The following is an 18,113-nucleotide window of genomic DNA, read 5'->3' as shown; positions in this document are numbered from 1 at the left end:
AGCACAGGGTTAGATACAGAGTAAAGCTTCCTCGACATTGTGACAAAAAAACACTCCTAGGACAGGTACAGCATGGGGTTAGATACAGAGTAGAGCTCCCTCTACACAGTCCCCATCAAACACTCCCAGGACATGTTACAGCAGGGGTTATATACAGAGTAAAGCTCCCTCTACACTGTCCCCATCAAACACTCCCACGACAGGTACTCATGGGGTTAGATACAGGGTAGATCTCCCTCTACACTGTCCCCATCAAACACTCCCAGGACAGGGACAGCACGGGTTAGATACAGAGTAAAGCTCCCTCTACACTGTCCACTTCAAACACTCCCAGGACAGGTGTCAGCACAGGGTTAGATACAGAGTAAAGCTCCCTCTACACTGTCCCCATCAAACACTCCCAGGACAGATGAAAGCACAGAGTTTGATACAGAGTAGTGTTCCTCTACACTGTCCCCATCAAACACTCCCAGGGCAGGTACAACACGGGGTTATATACAGAGTAAAGTTCCCTCTACACGGTCTCTGTCAAACACCCCTAGGACAGGTACAGCATGGGGTTAGGTACAGAGTAAAGCTCCCTCTACACTGTCCCCATCAAACACTGCCAGGACAGGTACAGCAAGGGGTGTGATGCAGAGTAAAGCTCCCTCTGCACGGTCCCCGTCAAACACTCCCAGGACAGGTACAGCAAGGGGTTAGATACAGAGTAAAGCTCCCTCTACACTGTCCCCATCAAACACTCCCAGGACAGGTACAGCAAGGGGTTAGATACAGAGTAAAGCTCCCTCTACACTGTCCCCATCAAACACTCCCAGGACAGGTACAGCACGGGGCTAGATACAGAGTAAAGCTCCCTCTACACTGTCCCCATCAAACACTCCCAGGACAGATACAGCACGGGGTTAGATACAGAGTAAAGCTCCCTCTACACTGTCCCTCTCAAACACTCCTAGGACAGGTACAGCATGGGGCTAGATACAGAGTAAAGCTCCCTCTACACTGTCCCCATCAAACACTCCCAGGACAGATGCAGCACGGGGTTGGATACAGAATAATGCTCCCACCATAGTTCCACTACACTTCCTCCTCCTCTCCTAGATTCTACGCTGCTACTTCACATTCTGTCTGTCACATCCTTATAAATGTTTCAATTACCCTGATCAAAACTCCAGGGCATTCAAACCAAGTTGATCAACCTCATCATACAATGTGCGTAATGCTGTTTCTCTGTGTTGCACAGGTGGTCCCTCATTGATATCATCTTCAGCCCTGTCTGCTTAAACATAAATGCTTTTTTTGGTTGGATTCAATTATTTACAGTCCCAAATATGATCCAGAAGATTCATTTCAGCAACTCACCAAGACACCTTCGAAAGCACCTTCTAGATTTGCAATCTCAACCATCTTGAGGAAAGGAGCAGGGGCATGGGAACTTCATGACCTCCAAGTCACTCGTCATCCTTTTACTGTCACTGGGTCAAAGTCCGGGAACTCCCTCTCTGACAGCACTCTGTGTGTGTCTACACCACATAGAACCATAGAAAAGTTACAGCACGGGAGGCCATTCGGCCCATCCAGTCCATGCCAGTCCAAGCCCTTTCGAACTCACCTTCCTGCACCCAGTCCAATTGCAAGGCCAGCCATCACCAAGGGAAACAATTTTATCCTGTCCACCCTAACTCTTCCTCATAACTTTGTACGCCTCAATTAAGTCACCCCTCAACCTTTTTTTCGAAGGAAATTAACCCCAACCTATCCAATCTCTCCTCGTAGCCACACTTTTCCAGCCCTGGCAACATTCTTGTAAACCTCCTCTGCTCTCTCTCCACAGCAATACCCTCCTTCCTGTAATGTGCTGACCAGAACTGCACACAATACTCCCGTTGTGGCCTCACCAGTGTTTTATGCAATTCTAACATTAGATCCTTACTTTTATATTCTATATCTCTGCCAATGAAGCATTCCATATACTTTTACAACTTTGTCCACCTAAACGTTAGAGACCGGTGTACCTGTCAGCTCAGATTGCTCACTTCATCTACTCTCCTCAGTATATTCCCATTTATTGTGTACGCCCTACAAATGTTCGACCTCCCCAAATGCCGACCTCACACTTCTCTTGTGTTAAATTCCATCTGCCACTTTACCGCCCACTCCACCATCCCATCTATATCGTTTTGGAGATTGTAGCTATCCTCTACACTGTCCACCACTCGCCCAATCTGTGTTGTCTGCAAATTTCCCAGTTGTGCTCCCCACGTTCACGTCCAAATCGTTAATATTTAACACAAAGTCAGGATCCCAATACCGAGCCCTGTGGAACACCACTTGAAAAAACTTTCCATTTGCAAGGCCAGCCATCAACCGTTATCCCTTGTTTCCTGTTACTAAGCCAACTTTTTATCCAGTTTGCCACATCGCCCTGTATCCCACGGGCTTCCACTTACTTGACCAATCTGCCATGTTAAGACCTTGCGAAATGCCTTGCAACGTACACCACATCCACTGCACTACCTTCATCAACTCTTCTTGTCACTTGCTCAAAGAATTCAATCAGATTAGTGAGGCAAGACCTTCCTTTAACAAATCCATGCTGACTGTCGCTGCCTTTCCATGTGACAGTTATTCCTATGAACTGCGGCGTTTCAAGAAGGCAGCTCACCCCCACCTTCTCAAGGGCAATTGGGGATGGGCAATAAATGCCGGCCTAGCCAGCGACACCCGCATCCCGATATTTAAAAGTTATTAATTGAAATTGACCAAATGTAATTATTGAGCCAAGCGACCAGTGTTGGACACACCCAAACTTTCGCCTTTCTCAGGTTAACCAGGTAGCTGCCTTTACTTTGATGCAAGGACAGGAATGAGTTTTATTACAAATCAACACACTTTATTTTCCGTAAAGTAGAAAAAAAAACAATAGTACAGAATATACACAGGTCGCAAACGGGATTTGGTAATATTTGACGAGGTACCAGAGTGTCACGATAATTTTACAGGTGGGGAGCTGGTGGCTGCGGGACGGGAGATTGGCTTTGAATTAAAAAACATGATCTTGCAAGATAAGAAATAAACTTTTTGATGTGTCTCTGGTTCCATCGCTAATCTGTGTCAGGTTATTGAATCTTCTTCATGTGAAGGTTGGGGCCGACTTGAGGAATTGGGGGAGGAATGTGGCTAATGGGTGGGGGGGGGAAATCACTTTGTAGCTTCTGATAATCCAGTGATTCCTGTCAGGAATTCTCAGGGTGTGGATTTTGGGTGAGAACAGGTCCGGGGACAGTTGCGAAGCTCACTGTGGTGGAATAGTCAGCCTGCATGCAGAGTCTAAACCTCAAGAGTCAGGATCGTCTACCAAGTTCAGGTAGCGGGCAGAGGTGCCCGAGCTCTGCGACCACGAGCAGCATCAGTACCCTCAGGGAGCAGTCACATGTGTGGACACATTGGACAGTGATCCAACCGATGGGGTGGAGAGACACTAAAAGCCACCACTTATCCCAGTGACAAAATTATACTTGTCTTTGTTTTTGTCTTGTATTTTTCTTTCTAGGGTTTTCGAACTCTTCTCTCCCACTCTCCGTGCATTACCCTCTCCATCATAGACATCTTTCTTCAGCCTGAAGAGCAGCAAAGTTCAGCGTTCTGGCACTCTGTCCACCGAACGCAGCACCACATGTACGCACGGGTCCTGTTCTGCAGAGGTGATTCGCTGGCGGTCTCTTGGGGATTGTTTTGTACAATGGTGGATTTATCAATGACCCCTCTGTAAAGTTATGCGCAGAAGCAGAGTTCACGCCCCCTCCCCCTGTACAGTGAGCACAGTCCAGCCATTCTGAAACAAAGGGTTTGTGTAACCACAAACTGGCCCAGGCACACGGTTACCGTCAGACGTGAGCTGCACCCAATCTTCATTCAAAAATCTTCGGGAGTTTTCCAGGCTCGCCTCTCCCCCCAGCCCATTCACAGACAGAGCTCGATGCCTCCCAGGCACATTTGGATGGAATGACAGGGAATCTGTAAAAGACTGTAAAATTTTGGAATTCCCTGCCAGGAAGAATTGGGATTTTGTTTTTCCCACTCGGGGTTCATGGCTTTCCTTTGGGATCAGGGTATACACAGTGGGCCAGTTGACCGGGAGTAAATTTCCCCCCTCATCCCCGAGGGGGGAGATCTACGCCAGCAACATGAGTAGTTGGGGTGAAGCCTCTGCCAGCAGCCCCCACCTCTGCTCCGTCTCCGGGAGCCCAAGCACTCAGCAACTCCATAACAATGAAGAGAAAGAGGGTCACCAGTCTAACTATGACAAAATAACCAACCACAAGTACCTCGTGTTCTGCATTCTGTGATATACTAAACTATGGACTGTCACCATGGCAATCTGCCCCTCAAAAGCTGGCATGGGCAACCCCCATTCTATTGCTACGAAGCGAGACATGAAATGCTCCACTCGCAAGCGGCACCGAGGACAGACACTCGACATCAGAGCTTCTCGAACGGGAAGAGGTACTTCTCTTGCCCTTTCGTCTGTCTCTGGCTCCTCAGTTTCTCCTTCGGGCCCGCCTCCTGCCTGTTCAAGGGCCATGAAGAGGTTAGGTCACTGACTGGGACCGAATCACTGCGGCCTTCCTGCACCAGAGAACAGCCCATTCCCAACTCCTGACTCGAGCGGAGGGCAGCTTCATCCTGAAGTACAAAAAGATGTAAACGGTTAGGGTTTAAAACAAGGGGCATAAAATAAAGAAGTGAGTCTGAAGTTCTGTCAAACATGCATCAAGTCTTCGTCCACATTGGAGCACTGTGCACATATCAAGCCACTGGAGAAGATGCAAATAAAAATTGCAGCACTCCCTCAGTACTGACCCTCTGACAGTGCAGCACTCCCTCAGTACTGACCCTCTGACAGTGCGGCACTCCCTCAGTACTGACCTTCTGACAGTGCGGCACTCCCTCAGTACTGACCCTCTGACAGTGCAGCGCTCCCTCAGTACTGACTCTCTGACAGTGCGGCACTCCCTCAGTACTGACCCTCTGACAGTGCAGCACTCCCTCAGTACTGACCCTCTGACAATGCAGCACTCCCTCAGTACTGACTCTCTGACAGTGCGGCACTCTCTCAGTACTGACCCTCTGACAGTGCAGCACTCCCTCAGTACTGACCCTCTGACAGTGCAGCACTCCCTCAGTACTGACCCTCTGACAGTGCAGCACTCCCTCAGTACTGACCCTCTGACAGTGCAGCACTCCCTCAGTACTGACCCTCTGACAGTGCAGCACTCCCTCAGTACTGACCCTCTGACAGTGCAGCACTCTCTCAGTACTGACCCTCTGACAGTGCAGCACTTCCTCAGTACTGACCCTCTGACAGTGCAGCACTCCCTCAGTACTGACCCTCTGACCGTGCGGTACTCCCTCAGTACTGACCCTCGGACGGTGCAGCACTCCCTCAGTACTGACCCTCTGACAGTGCAGCACTCCCTCAGAACTGACCCTCTGACAGTGCAGCACTCCCTCAGTACTGACCCTCTGACCGTGCGGTACTCCCTCAGTACTGACCCTCGGACGGTGCAGCACTCCCTCAGTACTGACCCTCTGACAGTGCAGCACTCCCTCAGTACTGACCCTCTGACAGTGCGGCGCTTCCTCAGTACTGACCCTCTGACAGTGCAGCCCTCCCTTGGTTACCCTGGATCTGGACTCCTGCAATTCATGTACTTCAGAAGAGGAGACAAATTAAGAACAATTATCCGTGCTGATTAATGATAACCCGCGCTCTGAACAGTAAACTCAAGAGGACGCAGCCGGGACTTGATCAGGTTAAATTCAAAACCAACCTGAAAAAGCAATATTTCAGTCAGAGTGTGGGCACTCTGCTGAGCAGGTAGAAAGTAAAATGCAGGCGTTTACGGGAGGAATTTGAGAGTTTAGGATTGGATTTGTTTATTGCCACGTGTACCGAGGTACAGTGAAAAGTATTTTTCTGCGAGCAGCTCAACAGATCATTAAGTACATGGGAAGAAAAGGGAATAAAAGAAAATACATAATAGGGCAACACAACATATACAATGTAACTACATAAGCACCAGCATCGGATGAAGCATACAGGGTGTAGTGTTAATGAAGTCAGTCCATAAGAGGGATGTGGGTAATCGACTGCCAATGGTGGAGAAATTCAAATTAGGAATGTCCAATCGGCCAGAATGAGAAAGCTCAGAAATCCCAGAGGTTGCAGGTCTGGAGGAGAGTCAGGATTGGGGAGAACACAGGCCATGGAGGGATTCCAAAACACGGAAATGATGTGCAGTAGGTGGAGTGCGCTCAGGAAGAACAGAGCTTCACACCTATTCTTCACAACATTCACACCCACTGGGGGTCTTCCTCAACTCATGTCTGACTCATTGATAGAGAGTGATCAGTGTGATTAATCAATAACCGCATTTGTGGTGCATCATGGGACAGTCAGGATGGGAGAAAGCGGATTAGACAGACCGTGGTCCAGGAAGAAGGATAAATAGTTTGCGGTGATTACCTTTCTGCCGTATCTTGCCTTCAACCTTTCCCTGATGAGAAGTCCTTTCACCAACAACTTCCAGTTTCCCATTACACGTTGCTCCCGTTTCTAAACAACAAAATCACGCCGCAGATTTCAGTCATAACAGGTTTAAAAGGTGATAACTACTTGTTCTGGCACGTTTCAATCAACAAAGTGTGAGATGTCAGTGCGGGAGACCAAATAGTCACACTCCCCAAATCACAAAACAATTGGACATTGCATTTCCAGAATAGATACAGCACAGGGTTAGATACAGAGTAAAGCACCCTCGACACTGTCCCCATCAAACACTCCCAGGACAGGTAGAGCACGGGGTTAGATACAGAGTAAAGCTCCCTCTACACTGTCCCCATTAAACACTCCCAGGACATGTACAGCACGGGGTTAGATACAGAGTAAAGCTCCCTCTACACTGTCCCCATCAAACACTCCCAGGACATGTACAGCACGGGGTTAGATACAGAGTAAAGCTCCCTCTACACTGTCCTCATCAAACACACCCAGGACAGGGACAGCACGGGGTTAGATACAGAGTAAAGCCGTACATATGTATCAATGTTATTACTGTTTTATACATTCGCTGACCTGCAAGACTGGTTATGGGATATCCGATTACCGAACTGATCTCACTTCAGACCCTTGCAACCCACCCCACAAGAGGCAGCACATTGGCACAGTGGTTAGCACTGCTGCCTCACAGCACCTGGGATCCAGGTTCAATTCCGGGTGACTGTCTCCCTAAGTTTGCGTGGGTTTCCTCCGGGTGCTCTGGTTTCCTCCTTCAGACCAAAGATGTGCAGGTTAGGTGCAGTGACCGTGAGAAATTGCCCTTGGGGATGTGCAGGTTAGTTGGGGTGATGGGGACAGGGCGAAGGAGTGTGCGTAGGCAGGGTGCTCTTTCCGAGGGTTGGTGCAATCTCAAAAGGGACGAATGGCGCCTTCTGTACTGTTCGTGATTCTAGGATCATCGTCATATTCCCCAACTCCGGAATACCAGCAGCTCCACCACACCCACCCTGCTCACTCCCAAATGACTCACCTTTTGTTCTTTTCTCGCCATTTCTGCCTCTTCCTCCTCGCGGGCCGCCAGCAAAATCTCCACATGCTCTTCACAGACAACGTACCCGTCATTTCTGGTGGGGGAAAGGAGTCGGGGTGAGAAAAGGGAGACAATTTGAGTACAAGACGACATGGGTGGCACAGTGGTTAGCACTGCTGCCTCACAGCTTCAGGGTCCCAGGTTCGATTCCCGGCTTGGGTCACTGTCTGTGCGGAGTCGGCACATTCTCCCCGCGTCTGCGTGGGTTTCCTCCGGGTGCTCCGGTTTCCTCCCACAGTCCAAAGATGTGCAGGTTAGGTGGATTGGCCATGATAAATTGCCCTTAGTGTTGGGTGGGGTTACTGGGTTATGGGGATAGGGTGGAGGTGTTGACCTTGGGTAGGGTGCTCTTTCCAAGAGCCGGTGCAGACTCGATGGGCCGAATGGCCTCCTTCTGCACTGTAAATTCCATGATAATCTATGATTACTTGCCCCTTAGTGTCCAGAAAGGTTAGGTGGGGTTACGGGGATAGGGTGGAGGCATGGGCATAAGTCGTGTGCTCTTTTCAAGGGCAGTTGCAGACTTGATGGGCTGAATGGCCTCCTTCTGTACTGTAAATTTTATGATTCTAAATTAGATTCCCCATTCCTGGTCATCTCACTTTCAAACGTTTCGGATATTTGCACAGCACACATTAGAATCTACAGCACAGGAACAGGTCAGTCACCTCATCAGGTCTGTGCTGCCATTCCTCTGCACAAGAGCCACCTGTCACCAATCCCCTGCGCCCCCCATCCTGCAGCCACCCCACCCCCCTTCATCACAGCCTGTCGATATCTCCCTCATTCCTCTCTCCCTTGTGTTTATTCAGCTTCCCCGTTCAATCAATGATGAGCAGGTAAAGGCATAAATGTCTGACTTTCGCTTGTGACAAGGAGCCGGGTAATTAACACACCTCTTCTGATTTGTCGTGAAATGCAAACGTTTCTGGTCTACGGAGAGAAACAGAGCTTCTGACGTTTCAAGTCAACATGTTTCTTCTACTGATCTGGATAAAGAATTTTCTCCTGAATCCCGATTGGATTTGTTTGAGGTGATCTTATATTCATAGTGTCACACGGAATGTGGGTAATTGTTCCTCACTCCTGGTGTATAGATGGGAGATTTACCTCAGTTTTATAACATTATCAATAGCTTTTATTATTCTAGTTTTCTAAATAGTGTCAATAATCCCAAGTCGCGACATACTAGCGCAATCAGACAAAGTGTAATCTTGAGTCACTTAAAGTAAGGTGACCATAAGCTCAGGCAAAGAGGTGGCTTTTGAGGAGCACCTTAATGGAGGAAAGAGAGAGAGAGGTGGAGGGGCTTGGGGGCAGGCAGGAGGGGGAGAATTCCAGAGCTTTGGCTCCAGGAAGCAGTCATGGAGTGAAGGAAATGAAGGATGTTGGAGGGGTGCAGAGGTTTCGGAGGGCTGTGAGGCTGAAGAAGGTGACAGGACTATGGACGGTTTCACAGTAAGTTTGTAGATGTTGTTGTGCTAGCGAATGGCAATATACCACCTACATGGGGTGCGAATGTCCCGAGTGGAAGTCAAATCCTATCACGGCTGCTGCACAGTCAATGTTCAGTTTCCGAGCCACTCGGTTGATGTTGGACACCCTCAGGTGCTTGCAGCCCACGGGAAGCATACAGGGTTTGAAGAGATAGACGTTTCCAAAATCATTCCGGGGGACCTTAAAGATGACAGGAATGAAGTGAGAATCACCCGCTCCATTTAACCAAAGCCTTTTTTAACAAAGCTTTTCACCCCGCGCAACATTGCCCCTCGACTCCACCCGCAAAGGTGTGCCAACTAAGAGACAGATGGTCGTAGGTTCAGGCCCCACTCCGGAGAACATGAGCGCAGAATCTAGGATGACACTACTCCCTGTGCTGTACTGAGGGCGTGCCGCACTGTCAGAGGATCAGTACTGAGGGAGTGCCGCACTGTCAGAGGGTCAGTATTGAGGGAGTGCAGCACTGTCAGAGGGTCAGTACTGAGGGAGTGCTGCACTGCCAGAGGGTCAGTACTGAGGGAGTGCTGCACGGTCAGAGGGTCAGTACTGAGGGAGTGCAGCACTGTCAGAGGGTCAGTACTGAGGGAGCGCCGCACTGTCAGAGGGTCAGTACTGAGGGAGTGCTGCACGGTCAGAGGGTCAGTACTGAGGGAGTGCAGCACTGTCAGAGGATCAGTACTGAGGGAGTGCCGCACTGTCAGAGGGTCAGTATTGAGGGAGTGCAGCACTGTCAGAGGGTCAGTACTGAGGGAGTGCTGCACTGCCAGAGGGTCAGTACTGAGGGAGTGCTGCACGGTCAGAGGGTCAGTACTGAGGGAGTGCAGCACTGTCAGAGGGTCAGTACTGAGGGAGCGCCGCACTGTCAGAGGGTCAGTACTGAGGGAGTGCTGCACGGTCAGAGGGTCAGTACTGAGGGAGTGCAGCACTGTCAGAGGGTCAGTACTGAGGGAGCGCCGCACTGTCAGAGGGTCAGTACTGAGGGAGCGCCGCACTGTCAGAGGGTCAGCGCTGCGGGAGTGCAGCACTGCCAGAGGGTCAGTACTGAGGGAGCGCCGCACTGTCAGAGGGTCAGTACTGAGGGAGTGCAGCACTGTCAGAGGATGAGTACTGAGGGAGTGCAGCACTGTTCGAGGGTCAGTACTGAGGGAGTGCAGCACTGTCAGAGGGTCAGTACTGAGGGAGTGCAGCATTGTCAGAGGGTCAGTACTGAGGGAGTACCGTAATGCCAGAGGGTCAGTTCTGAGGGAGTGCAGCACTGTCAGAGGGTCAGTACTGAGGGAGTGCTGCACAGTCAGAGGGTCAGTACTGAGGGAACGCTGCACTGTCCGAGGGTCAGTACTGAGGAGGTGCAGCACTGTCATAGGGTCAGTACTGAGGGAGTGCCGCACTGTCAGAGGGTCAGTACTGCGGGAGTGCTGCACTGTCAGAGGGTCAGTACTGAGGGAGAGCTGCATTGTCAGAGGGTCAGTAGTGAGGGAGTATTGCACTGTCCGAGGGTCAGTAGTGAGGGAGTGCAGCACTGTCTGAGGGTCAGTACTGAGGGAGTGCCGCACTGTCAGAGGGTCAGTATTGAGGTAATGCCGCACTGTCAGAGGGTCAGTACTGAGGGAGTGCTGCACTGTCAGAGGGTCAGTACTGAGGGAGTGCCACACTGTCAGAGGGTCAGTACTGAGGGAATGCTGCACTGTCAGAGGGTCAGTACTGAAGGAGTGCCGCACTGTCAGAGGGTCAGTATTGAGGGAGTGCAGCACTGTCAGAGGGTCAGTACTGAGGGAGTGCTGCACTGCCAGATGGTCAGTACTGAGGGAGTGCTGCACGGTCAGAGGGTCAGTACTGAGGGAGTGCAGCACTGTCAGAGGGTCAGTACTGAGGGAGCGCCGCACTGTCAGAGGGTCAGTACTGAGGGAGCGCCGCACTGTCAGAGGGTCAGCGCTGAGGAAGTGCAGCACTGCCAGAGGGTCAGTACTGAGGGAGCGCCGCACTTTCACAGGGTCAGTACTGAGGGAGTGCAGCACTGTCAGAGGATCAGTACTGAGGGAGTGCAGCACTGTCAAAGGGTCAGTACTGAGGGAGTGCAGCACTGTCAGAGGGTCAGTACTGAGGGAGTGCAGCACTGTCAGAGGGTCAGTACTGAGGGAGTGCTGCACGGTCAGAGGGTCAGTACTGAGGGAGTGCAGCACTGTCAGTGGGTCAGTACCGAGGGAGCGCCGCACTGTCAGAGGGTCAGTACTGAGGGAGCGCCGCACTGTCAGAGGGTCAGCGCTGAGGGAGTGCAGCACTGCCAGAGGGTCAGTACTGAGGGAGCGCCGCACTGTCAGAGGGTCAGTACTGAGGGAGTGCAGCACTGTCAGAGGATCAGTACTGAGGGAGTGCAGCACTGTCAGAGGGTCAGTACTGAGGGAGTGCAGCACTGTCAGAGGGTCAGTACTGAGGGAGTGCAGCACTGTCAGAGGGTCAGTACAGAGGGAGTACCGCACTGTCAGAGGGTCAGTACTGAGGGGGTGCTGCACTGTCAGAGGGTCAGTTCTGAGGGAGTGCAGCACTGTCAGAGGGTCAGTACTGAGGGAGTGCTGCACAGTCAGAGGGTCAGTATTGAGGGAACGCTGCACTGTCCGAGGGTCAGTACTGAGGAGGTGCAGCACTGTCATAGGGTCAGTACTGAGGGAGTGCCGCACTGTCAGAGGGTCAGTACTGCGGGAGTGCTGCACTGTCAGAGGGTCAGTACTGCGGGAGTGCTGCACTGTCAGAGGGTCAGTACTGAGGGAGAGCTGCATTGTCAGAGGGTCAGTAGTGAGGGAGTATTGCACTGTCCGAGGGTCAGTACTGAGGGAGTGCAGCACTGTCTGAGGGTCAGTACTGAGGGAGTGCCGCACTGTCAGAGGGTCAGTATTGAGGTAATGCCGCACTGTCAGAGGGTCAGTACTGAGGGAGTGCAGCACTGTCAGAGGGTCAGTACTGAGGTAGAGCTGCACTGTCAGAGGGTCAGTACTGAGGGAGTGCCGCACTGTCAGAGGGTCAGTACTGAGGGAGTGCCGCACTGTCAGAGGGTCAGCGCTGGGGAGTGCCACACTGTCAGAGGGTCAGTGCTGGGGAGTGCTGCACTGTCAGAGGGTCAGTGCTGGGGAGTGCTGCACTGTCAGAGGGTCAGTGCTGAGGGAGTGCCGCACTGTCCGAGGGTCAGTACTGAGGGACTGCTGCACTGTCAGAGGGTCAGTACTGAGGGAGTGCCGCACTGTGAGAGGGACAGTGCTGGGGAGTGCTGCACTGTCAGCGGGTCAGTACTGAGGGAGTGCCGCACTGTCAGAGGGTCAGTACTGAGGGAGTGCGGCACTGTCAGAGGGTCAGTACTGAGGGAGTGCTGCACTGTCAGAGGGTCAGTACTGAGGGAGTGCCGCACTGTCAGAATGACCATCTCTCAGACCAGACACGCAACCCAAGGTTCTGTTGATGTTGATCAGGATGTTGATGGTTACGGATCCCCGACACATGGATGGAGTTGAGGCTCAGATCAGAGGTGAATGCATTGAACAGTCGAACTAGCTTGAGGCTAAATGGCCACTCTGGGATGTATGAAATCAGGGATACAAATCCCAACTCCTCCTCCTGTCCAAAACACATCTGAATGGTATCCACACCTTCCCGTTGACGGCGCTCGGAGGGGAATAGGTTTCTGTCTGCCAGCGTCCATACAGACCCAGGTCAGCCTTATCCTGATCTTCCAAACGGGCCTGTCGCGCTTGCCGTGCTCGGTTAGATTGGCTTCTCACCATCTGGCAAAAGAAGGGAGAAAAATATAGTGTGTTTTAGCTGCTGTTCGCCCCACAACAACAACAATTTACATTTATATGGAGCTTTGAACATTGTAAAAATCCCCAAAGTGCTTACCTCTGAACAAACACAGACACAAAAGGAGGTGTCAGGAACGGTGACTAGAATCTTGATCAAAGGTAGAAGTATTAAGGAGCAAGTAGAATGGGAGGAGAAGGAGAAGGAGGAGAAGGAGAAAGAGGAGAAGGAGAAAGAGGAGGAGGAGGAGAAAGAGGAGGAGGAGATGATACAAAGATCTATAGAGGGACAGGTAGTATTGAGGAAGCAAGGGGGCTGCAGAAGGACTTGGACAGGCTAGGAGAGCAGGCAATGAAGTGGCAAATGAAATATAATGTGGAAAAGTGTGAGGTTATGCACTTTGGAAGGAGGAATTTAGGCATAGACTATTTTCTAAATGGGGAAATGCTTCGGAAAGCAGAAACACAAAGGGACTTGGGAGTCCTTGTTCACGATTCTCTTAAGGTTAATGTGCAGGTTCAGTCGGCAGTTAAGAAGGCAAATGCAATGTTAGCATTCATGTCAAGAGGGCTAGAATACAAGACCAGGAATGTACTTCTAAGGCTGTATAAGGCTCTGGACAGACCTCATTTGGAGTACTGTGAGCAGTTTTGGGCCCCGTATCTAAGGAAGGATGAGCTGGGCTTGGAAAGGGTCCAGAGGAGGTTCACAAGAATGATCCCTGGAATGAAGAGTTGGTCATATGAGGAACGTTTGAGGACTCTGGGTCTGTACTCGTTGGAGTTTAGAAGGATGGGGGGGGATCTTATTGAAACTGACATGATACAGCGAGGCCTGGATAGAGTGAATGTGGAGAGGATGTTTCCACTGAAGAGGTAGAATTCCGAACGGACTACTGAAGATACAAAATGGATGCCGCCTGATATAAAATGGATTCTGTCAGTGTTCTTGACCCCATGTTATTATCAGTGTCAGCTGCTGAAGTAGTGAAGCTTTGTGCAAAACAAGTGATCCACAACCTGATGCATCCGGAGAGACAATGAGCCGTTGGCAACCTTTGCCCAATGTTTGTATTCTCAGCTACTTGTGACTGACAAAAGGGCCCCAAATTAAGGAACTAGCAAGGAATGATGAAGGACATGTCTCAACGTGGCTGCACTATTGACCCCGTGACTTTATGTAACCGTTATCTATGTAATGAATTGATCGGGTAAGGCAAACTGCCAATTAGAGGCTATAGGAGCTAACTCGTAGCCATTTATGGCATTGAAGAAGCATGTTATGAATTGTGACGCGAACAGAATTGATTGGGTATATGCGAATACAAACTAATTCCGCTTTCCTTCTGTATATTAACCCAGTGCGACCTCAGCTCAGGCGAGAAAAGGTGCTGCACAGACCGTGGGGGTCAAAGGCCTTTTCTCCCAGAGCTCTGAAAATTTATAAATTGCTTCTTTACTCACTCAAAGGTCTATTCGTGAATATTTTCACCTTCACCACTGGTAGGAAAAACTAGAAGCAGAGGACACCATCTAAGACTAAAGGGACGATCCCTTAAAACAGAGATGAGGAGGAATTTCTTCAGAGGGTGGTGAATCTGTGGAACTCTTTGCCGCAGAAGGCTGTGGGAGGCCAAATCACTTAGTGTCTTTAAGACAGAGATGGATAGGTTCTTGATTAATAAGGGGATCGGGTTTATGGGGAGAAGGCAGGAGAATGGGGATGAGAAAAATATCAGCCATGTCCCACCCCACAAACAATCATCGACATGCATCATAAAAATGCCAGAAAGATTTCCTTTATAGTGCCAGTAAAACATTGCAGGATCTGCTTACAACTGGCAACAGCCTAACTTTAACAAAACTGACCTTACCAAAAAATACCAGACTCTAGATGCATCATTTAATCCATATACACATTTGTTCAACTTCCAGAATACCCCTTCTGTGTTAGCTGCTTCTTTAGGAGGACGGAGAAAAATGTCTCTCTGGAGCTGATGCCCCTGCAAAAAGGCAGCTTTTATATCTATAGATTTGCATTCCCATGCCTTTGTGGCTAATAGAGCCAGGAAGATCTTTAAAATAACCTTTCCTGCTGTAGGTGAATCTACCCTTAAATCCTGATCTTCTAAGTTTTCTTCAAATCCCCTTGCCACAAGCCTGGCCTTTGCCTTATAAATTCCATCCGGAAGAACCTTTTCCGTGCAAATCCATCTGTGGGATAGAGTTCTTTGTCCCCTATCCGGTACTTCCGTGTATACCCCAAATTCACTCCAACTATGCAGTCCTTGCTGTTTAGCATCTTTGCTAACTTTTCATATAATTTATTGGAAGCCACCAAAATCTCACGTGCATGTGGGCTTCTACTCCTATTAGTATTCTTAGTCTTACTCATGTTCGGAGACCTTGATAAACTACGTCCCCTCTCCCGCCTGGTAACTTGTTCTATACTGCTACTGCTTGATCTTTCCTATCTGCTGTGGGATGTCCTTTCAAAATTCTCGACCTTTTCCTGCGGACCTGTTCACCATCCGATGTACTATCTGAACTGGCACTGCGTTTCTGTGCCCTCCATTTTTGAACTTTGTGTTCCCAACCCATTGTCTTAACTCCCTCCCCTGAATGCTGTACATTCAACCAATGTTTATACTTTACAGTGGCCTTCCCTGCTCTAATAACAGTTGCATCCTTCCATTGACTAGGCCCTTCAAGCAAGCATGTCACCTTTGTACCAACTTTTGGTAGTTGTCCTTTCGGAAAAATGGCCTTATCCCAGATCTTAAGGTCCACAGCCACAACATTGTTAAAATCCCTGGCCATAGGTAGGGTCACTATCGGTCGTGCTGGTGTCCTTCGGTACTTCCTACAAACTTCACAGCAATCACTAACCTGTTCTATCAGTTCAGTGTCGTCTTCATCCCTTACCCCTGCATCCTTCAATAAATTTTTCAGCCTCCGAGGAGACGGATGTGCAAAGTGCCTATGCAGTTTTAATACAACAAGCTTATCAGCGAAAGTTCCATTTTCAACTGCCATTAACACATCCTTAACCACTCTACTTGAAATATTATTCGTCAGTAATGAAATACAATAGTGTCCCGACTGTGTAAATTGTAAGTCCGCCGTCTTTCCAAAAACTGTTGCCTTATCCTGTTCCATATCCAGTTTCATGTGTGCTTTCTTCATCGACGGTCTGCTCAGAAGCAAAGGTATCTCACTTGATACAACATCCGTGCTAATGAAATGATTCACTCCGGCAAGGGATCACCACTCTTTTCAGCGACTTCAGAGTATTATCATCCCCAAACCTGAAACTTGTGGAACTTTCAAATTCCTTAACCTTGTTACGATTTTCAGCATTCAGAGTCCAGGTAACATTTTAACCAGTTAATTCCACACACAGTAGATGTGCAGCCACTGTCCAATACAGCACAATTGAAGGATTCTGCAACCAACACCCTCATTACCGGCGTAAAACTGCTTGTTAGTAGGACAATGTCTTCTCTCTGAACACTATCTTTTTCCTCTTCTGACTCTTCCATGTCATGTGTCACTTCAAACACTCTATCATAACGTTTTGGACAGTTGCATGCCCCGTGCATTTCTGGGGTTCATCTTCCTATAGTAGGTTCTAACTGGGTTTCTGTCTTCATAATTTCCTTGTCTCGATCTCCTTCTATAGTCTTGAGCCCTGTTCGTAGCTGTACAATTTCACCATCCTGTTAGTAATGTATCTTCCATATTCTGCTTTATAGCAGGCTGACCTATTTGAGTCATCAGAGCCATCGGAATCGAATGTTTCCCCAGAAACTACTTTAAAGCTTTTGTCATCTGATCGAATAAGGTATCCTCATCCGTAAACTGAACTCCTGTTAAAACCAGGAGCCTATCCATGTTGCTCACTCTAGCACAGTCAAGTAATTTAAAGGCCAACATAGACTGTGGAAATTCCAGGTTGTGTTTCTGCAGCCTTTTATATAGTCTGCCAAATTCCATTATATAGTCTTCCATGGAGAATTCCTCTATTTTCCGGAACTTATCAAATTCCGACCTTGCTTCATACGCACTTAACAAGTCATCTTTTTTGTAAATCTTATCCATATAATGTAATAGAGTCCCCAGACCTTCTTCAGAGGCTAACTCTTCCAATTCCAGCTCAGAAAGAACTTTGTTTCGGATTTTACTGCCATATGGTAGAGAAAGAGCCAATGCCATACCTTGTTTTCTCTTTCCCAAAGCAGTTACCTTAGTCCACATAACTACTGCACTTCTCCATTGGTCGTACGATTCCATTTCAGAAAATAAGGGAGGATAGTCTTATCCAGCCATCTTTATCCTCGGTTCAGCCATGTATCTTTTTTTTCCCCCTTCTCACTCACTCCTTGGTTTGATCAGGAAAGGTTGTATCTTTCAAACCTTCACATTTGCACAGCAACCATCCTCTGCTACCATTGTTATACGTTTTAGTTACCGTTGTGTGAAGAGTGAGAAGTCCTGTTCCTTTTCACCAAACACCATTTATTTCACTTCCACAACCTCTGCACAAAACTACAACACATCACCTGACAGAAGCCACCTGAAGCCCCTTTACATATCAGTGTCAATTAATGGATACTTAACATAAATGAGACAACTAATTGCAATGTCTCTTAATGCATTACTTAACGCTTAACTCATTACTTAACAGGGAAAGGCCATGAGGAGCACTTATAAAACAAGCTGCTTGGGTTGCTGAGTACAATCATACAGGGGTTAAAGCGAGAGAACTGAGAACTACAGTACCTTACAGGGAACCTCTCCATCTCTCACCACACGGGCTTCCTTCATCCATGTGTCCTTGGAATGAAGTGTGTGTACGCACTCTCTGCAATATTAAGCAGCAATGGGTGAGAAGATAAAAGTGTGTTTGTGTATGTTTGTATGACACTTGTGCACAGAGAATTCCTACATTGCAGAAGGAGGCGGATTTGGGCCATCAGGTCTGCACCAGCCCTCTGGAAGAGCACTCTACGTAGGACCACTCCCCCGCCCTATTCCCATAACTCAGCACATTGATCATGGTCAATCCACCTAACCTGCACATCTTTGGACTGCGGGAGGAAACCAGAGCACCCGAAGGAAACCCACGCAGACCCGGGGAGAACGTGCAGACTCTGCACAGTCACTCAGGCCGGAA

The 18,113-nt window shown here is 49.1% G+C and overlaps 1 protein-coding gene across 1 annotated transcript in view; it reads right to left on the bottom strand.

The window, feature by feature from the left end:
- Nucleotides 1–2,871: 2,871 nt before the first annotated feature.
- Nucleotides 2,872–18,113, bottom strand: part of xpc (xeroderma pigmentosum, complementation group C) — a 41,471-nt gene continuing 26,229 nt past the window's right edge. The window contains exons 11-16 of the mRNA XM_072473090.1: nucleotides 17,720–17,801; nucleotides 12,788–12,922; nucleotides 9,160–9,329; nucleotides 7,593–7,686; nucleotides 6,530–6,619; nucleotides 2,872–4,686 (exon numbers count right to left, since the gene is read on the bottom strand). Coding sequence (XP_072329191.1) covers nucleotides 4,483–4,686; nucleotides 6,530–6,619; nucleotides 7,593–7,686; nucleotides 9,160–9,329; nucleotides 12,788–12,922; nucleotides 17,720–17,801 — 775 coding nt within the window. The 3' untranslated portion in view covers nucleotides 2,872–4,482. The remainder of the gene's footprint in view (nucleotides 4,687–6,529; nucleotides 6,620–7,592; nucleotides 7,687–9,159; nucleotides 9,330–12,787; nucleotides 12,923–17,719; nucleotides 17,802–18,113) is intronic.

This window comes from Scyliorhinus torazame, chromosome 13 (genome assembly GCF_047496885.1).
Source record: "Scyliorhinus torazame isolate Kashiwa2021f chromosome 13, sScyTor2.1, whole genome shotgun sequence".
NCBI lineage: Eukaryota > Metazoa > Chordata > Chondrichthyes > Carcharhiniformes > Scyliorhinidae > Scyliorhinus > Scyliorhinus torazame.
The sequence above is the reverse complement of the archived record's forward strand: the minus strand, read 5'-3'. Positions and strand labels throughout refer to the sequence as shown.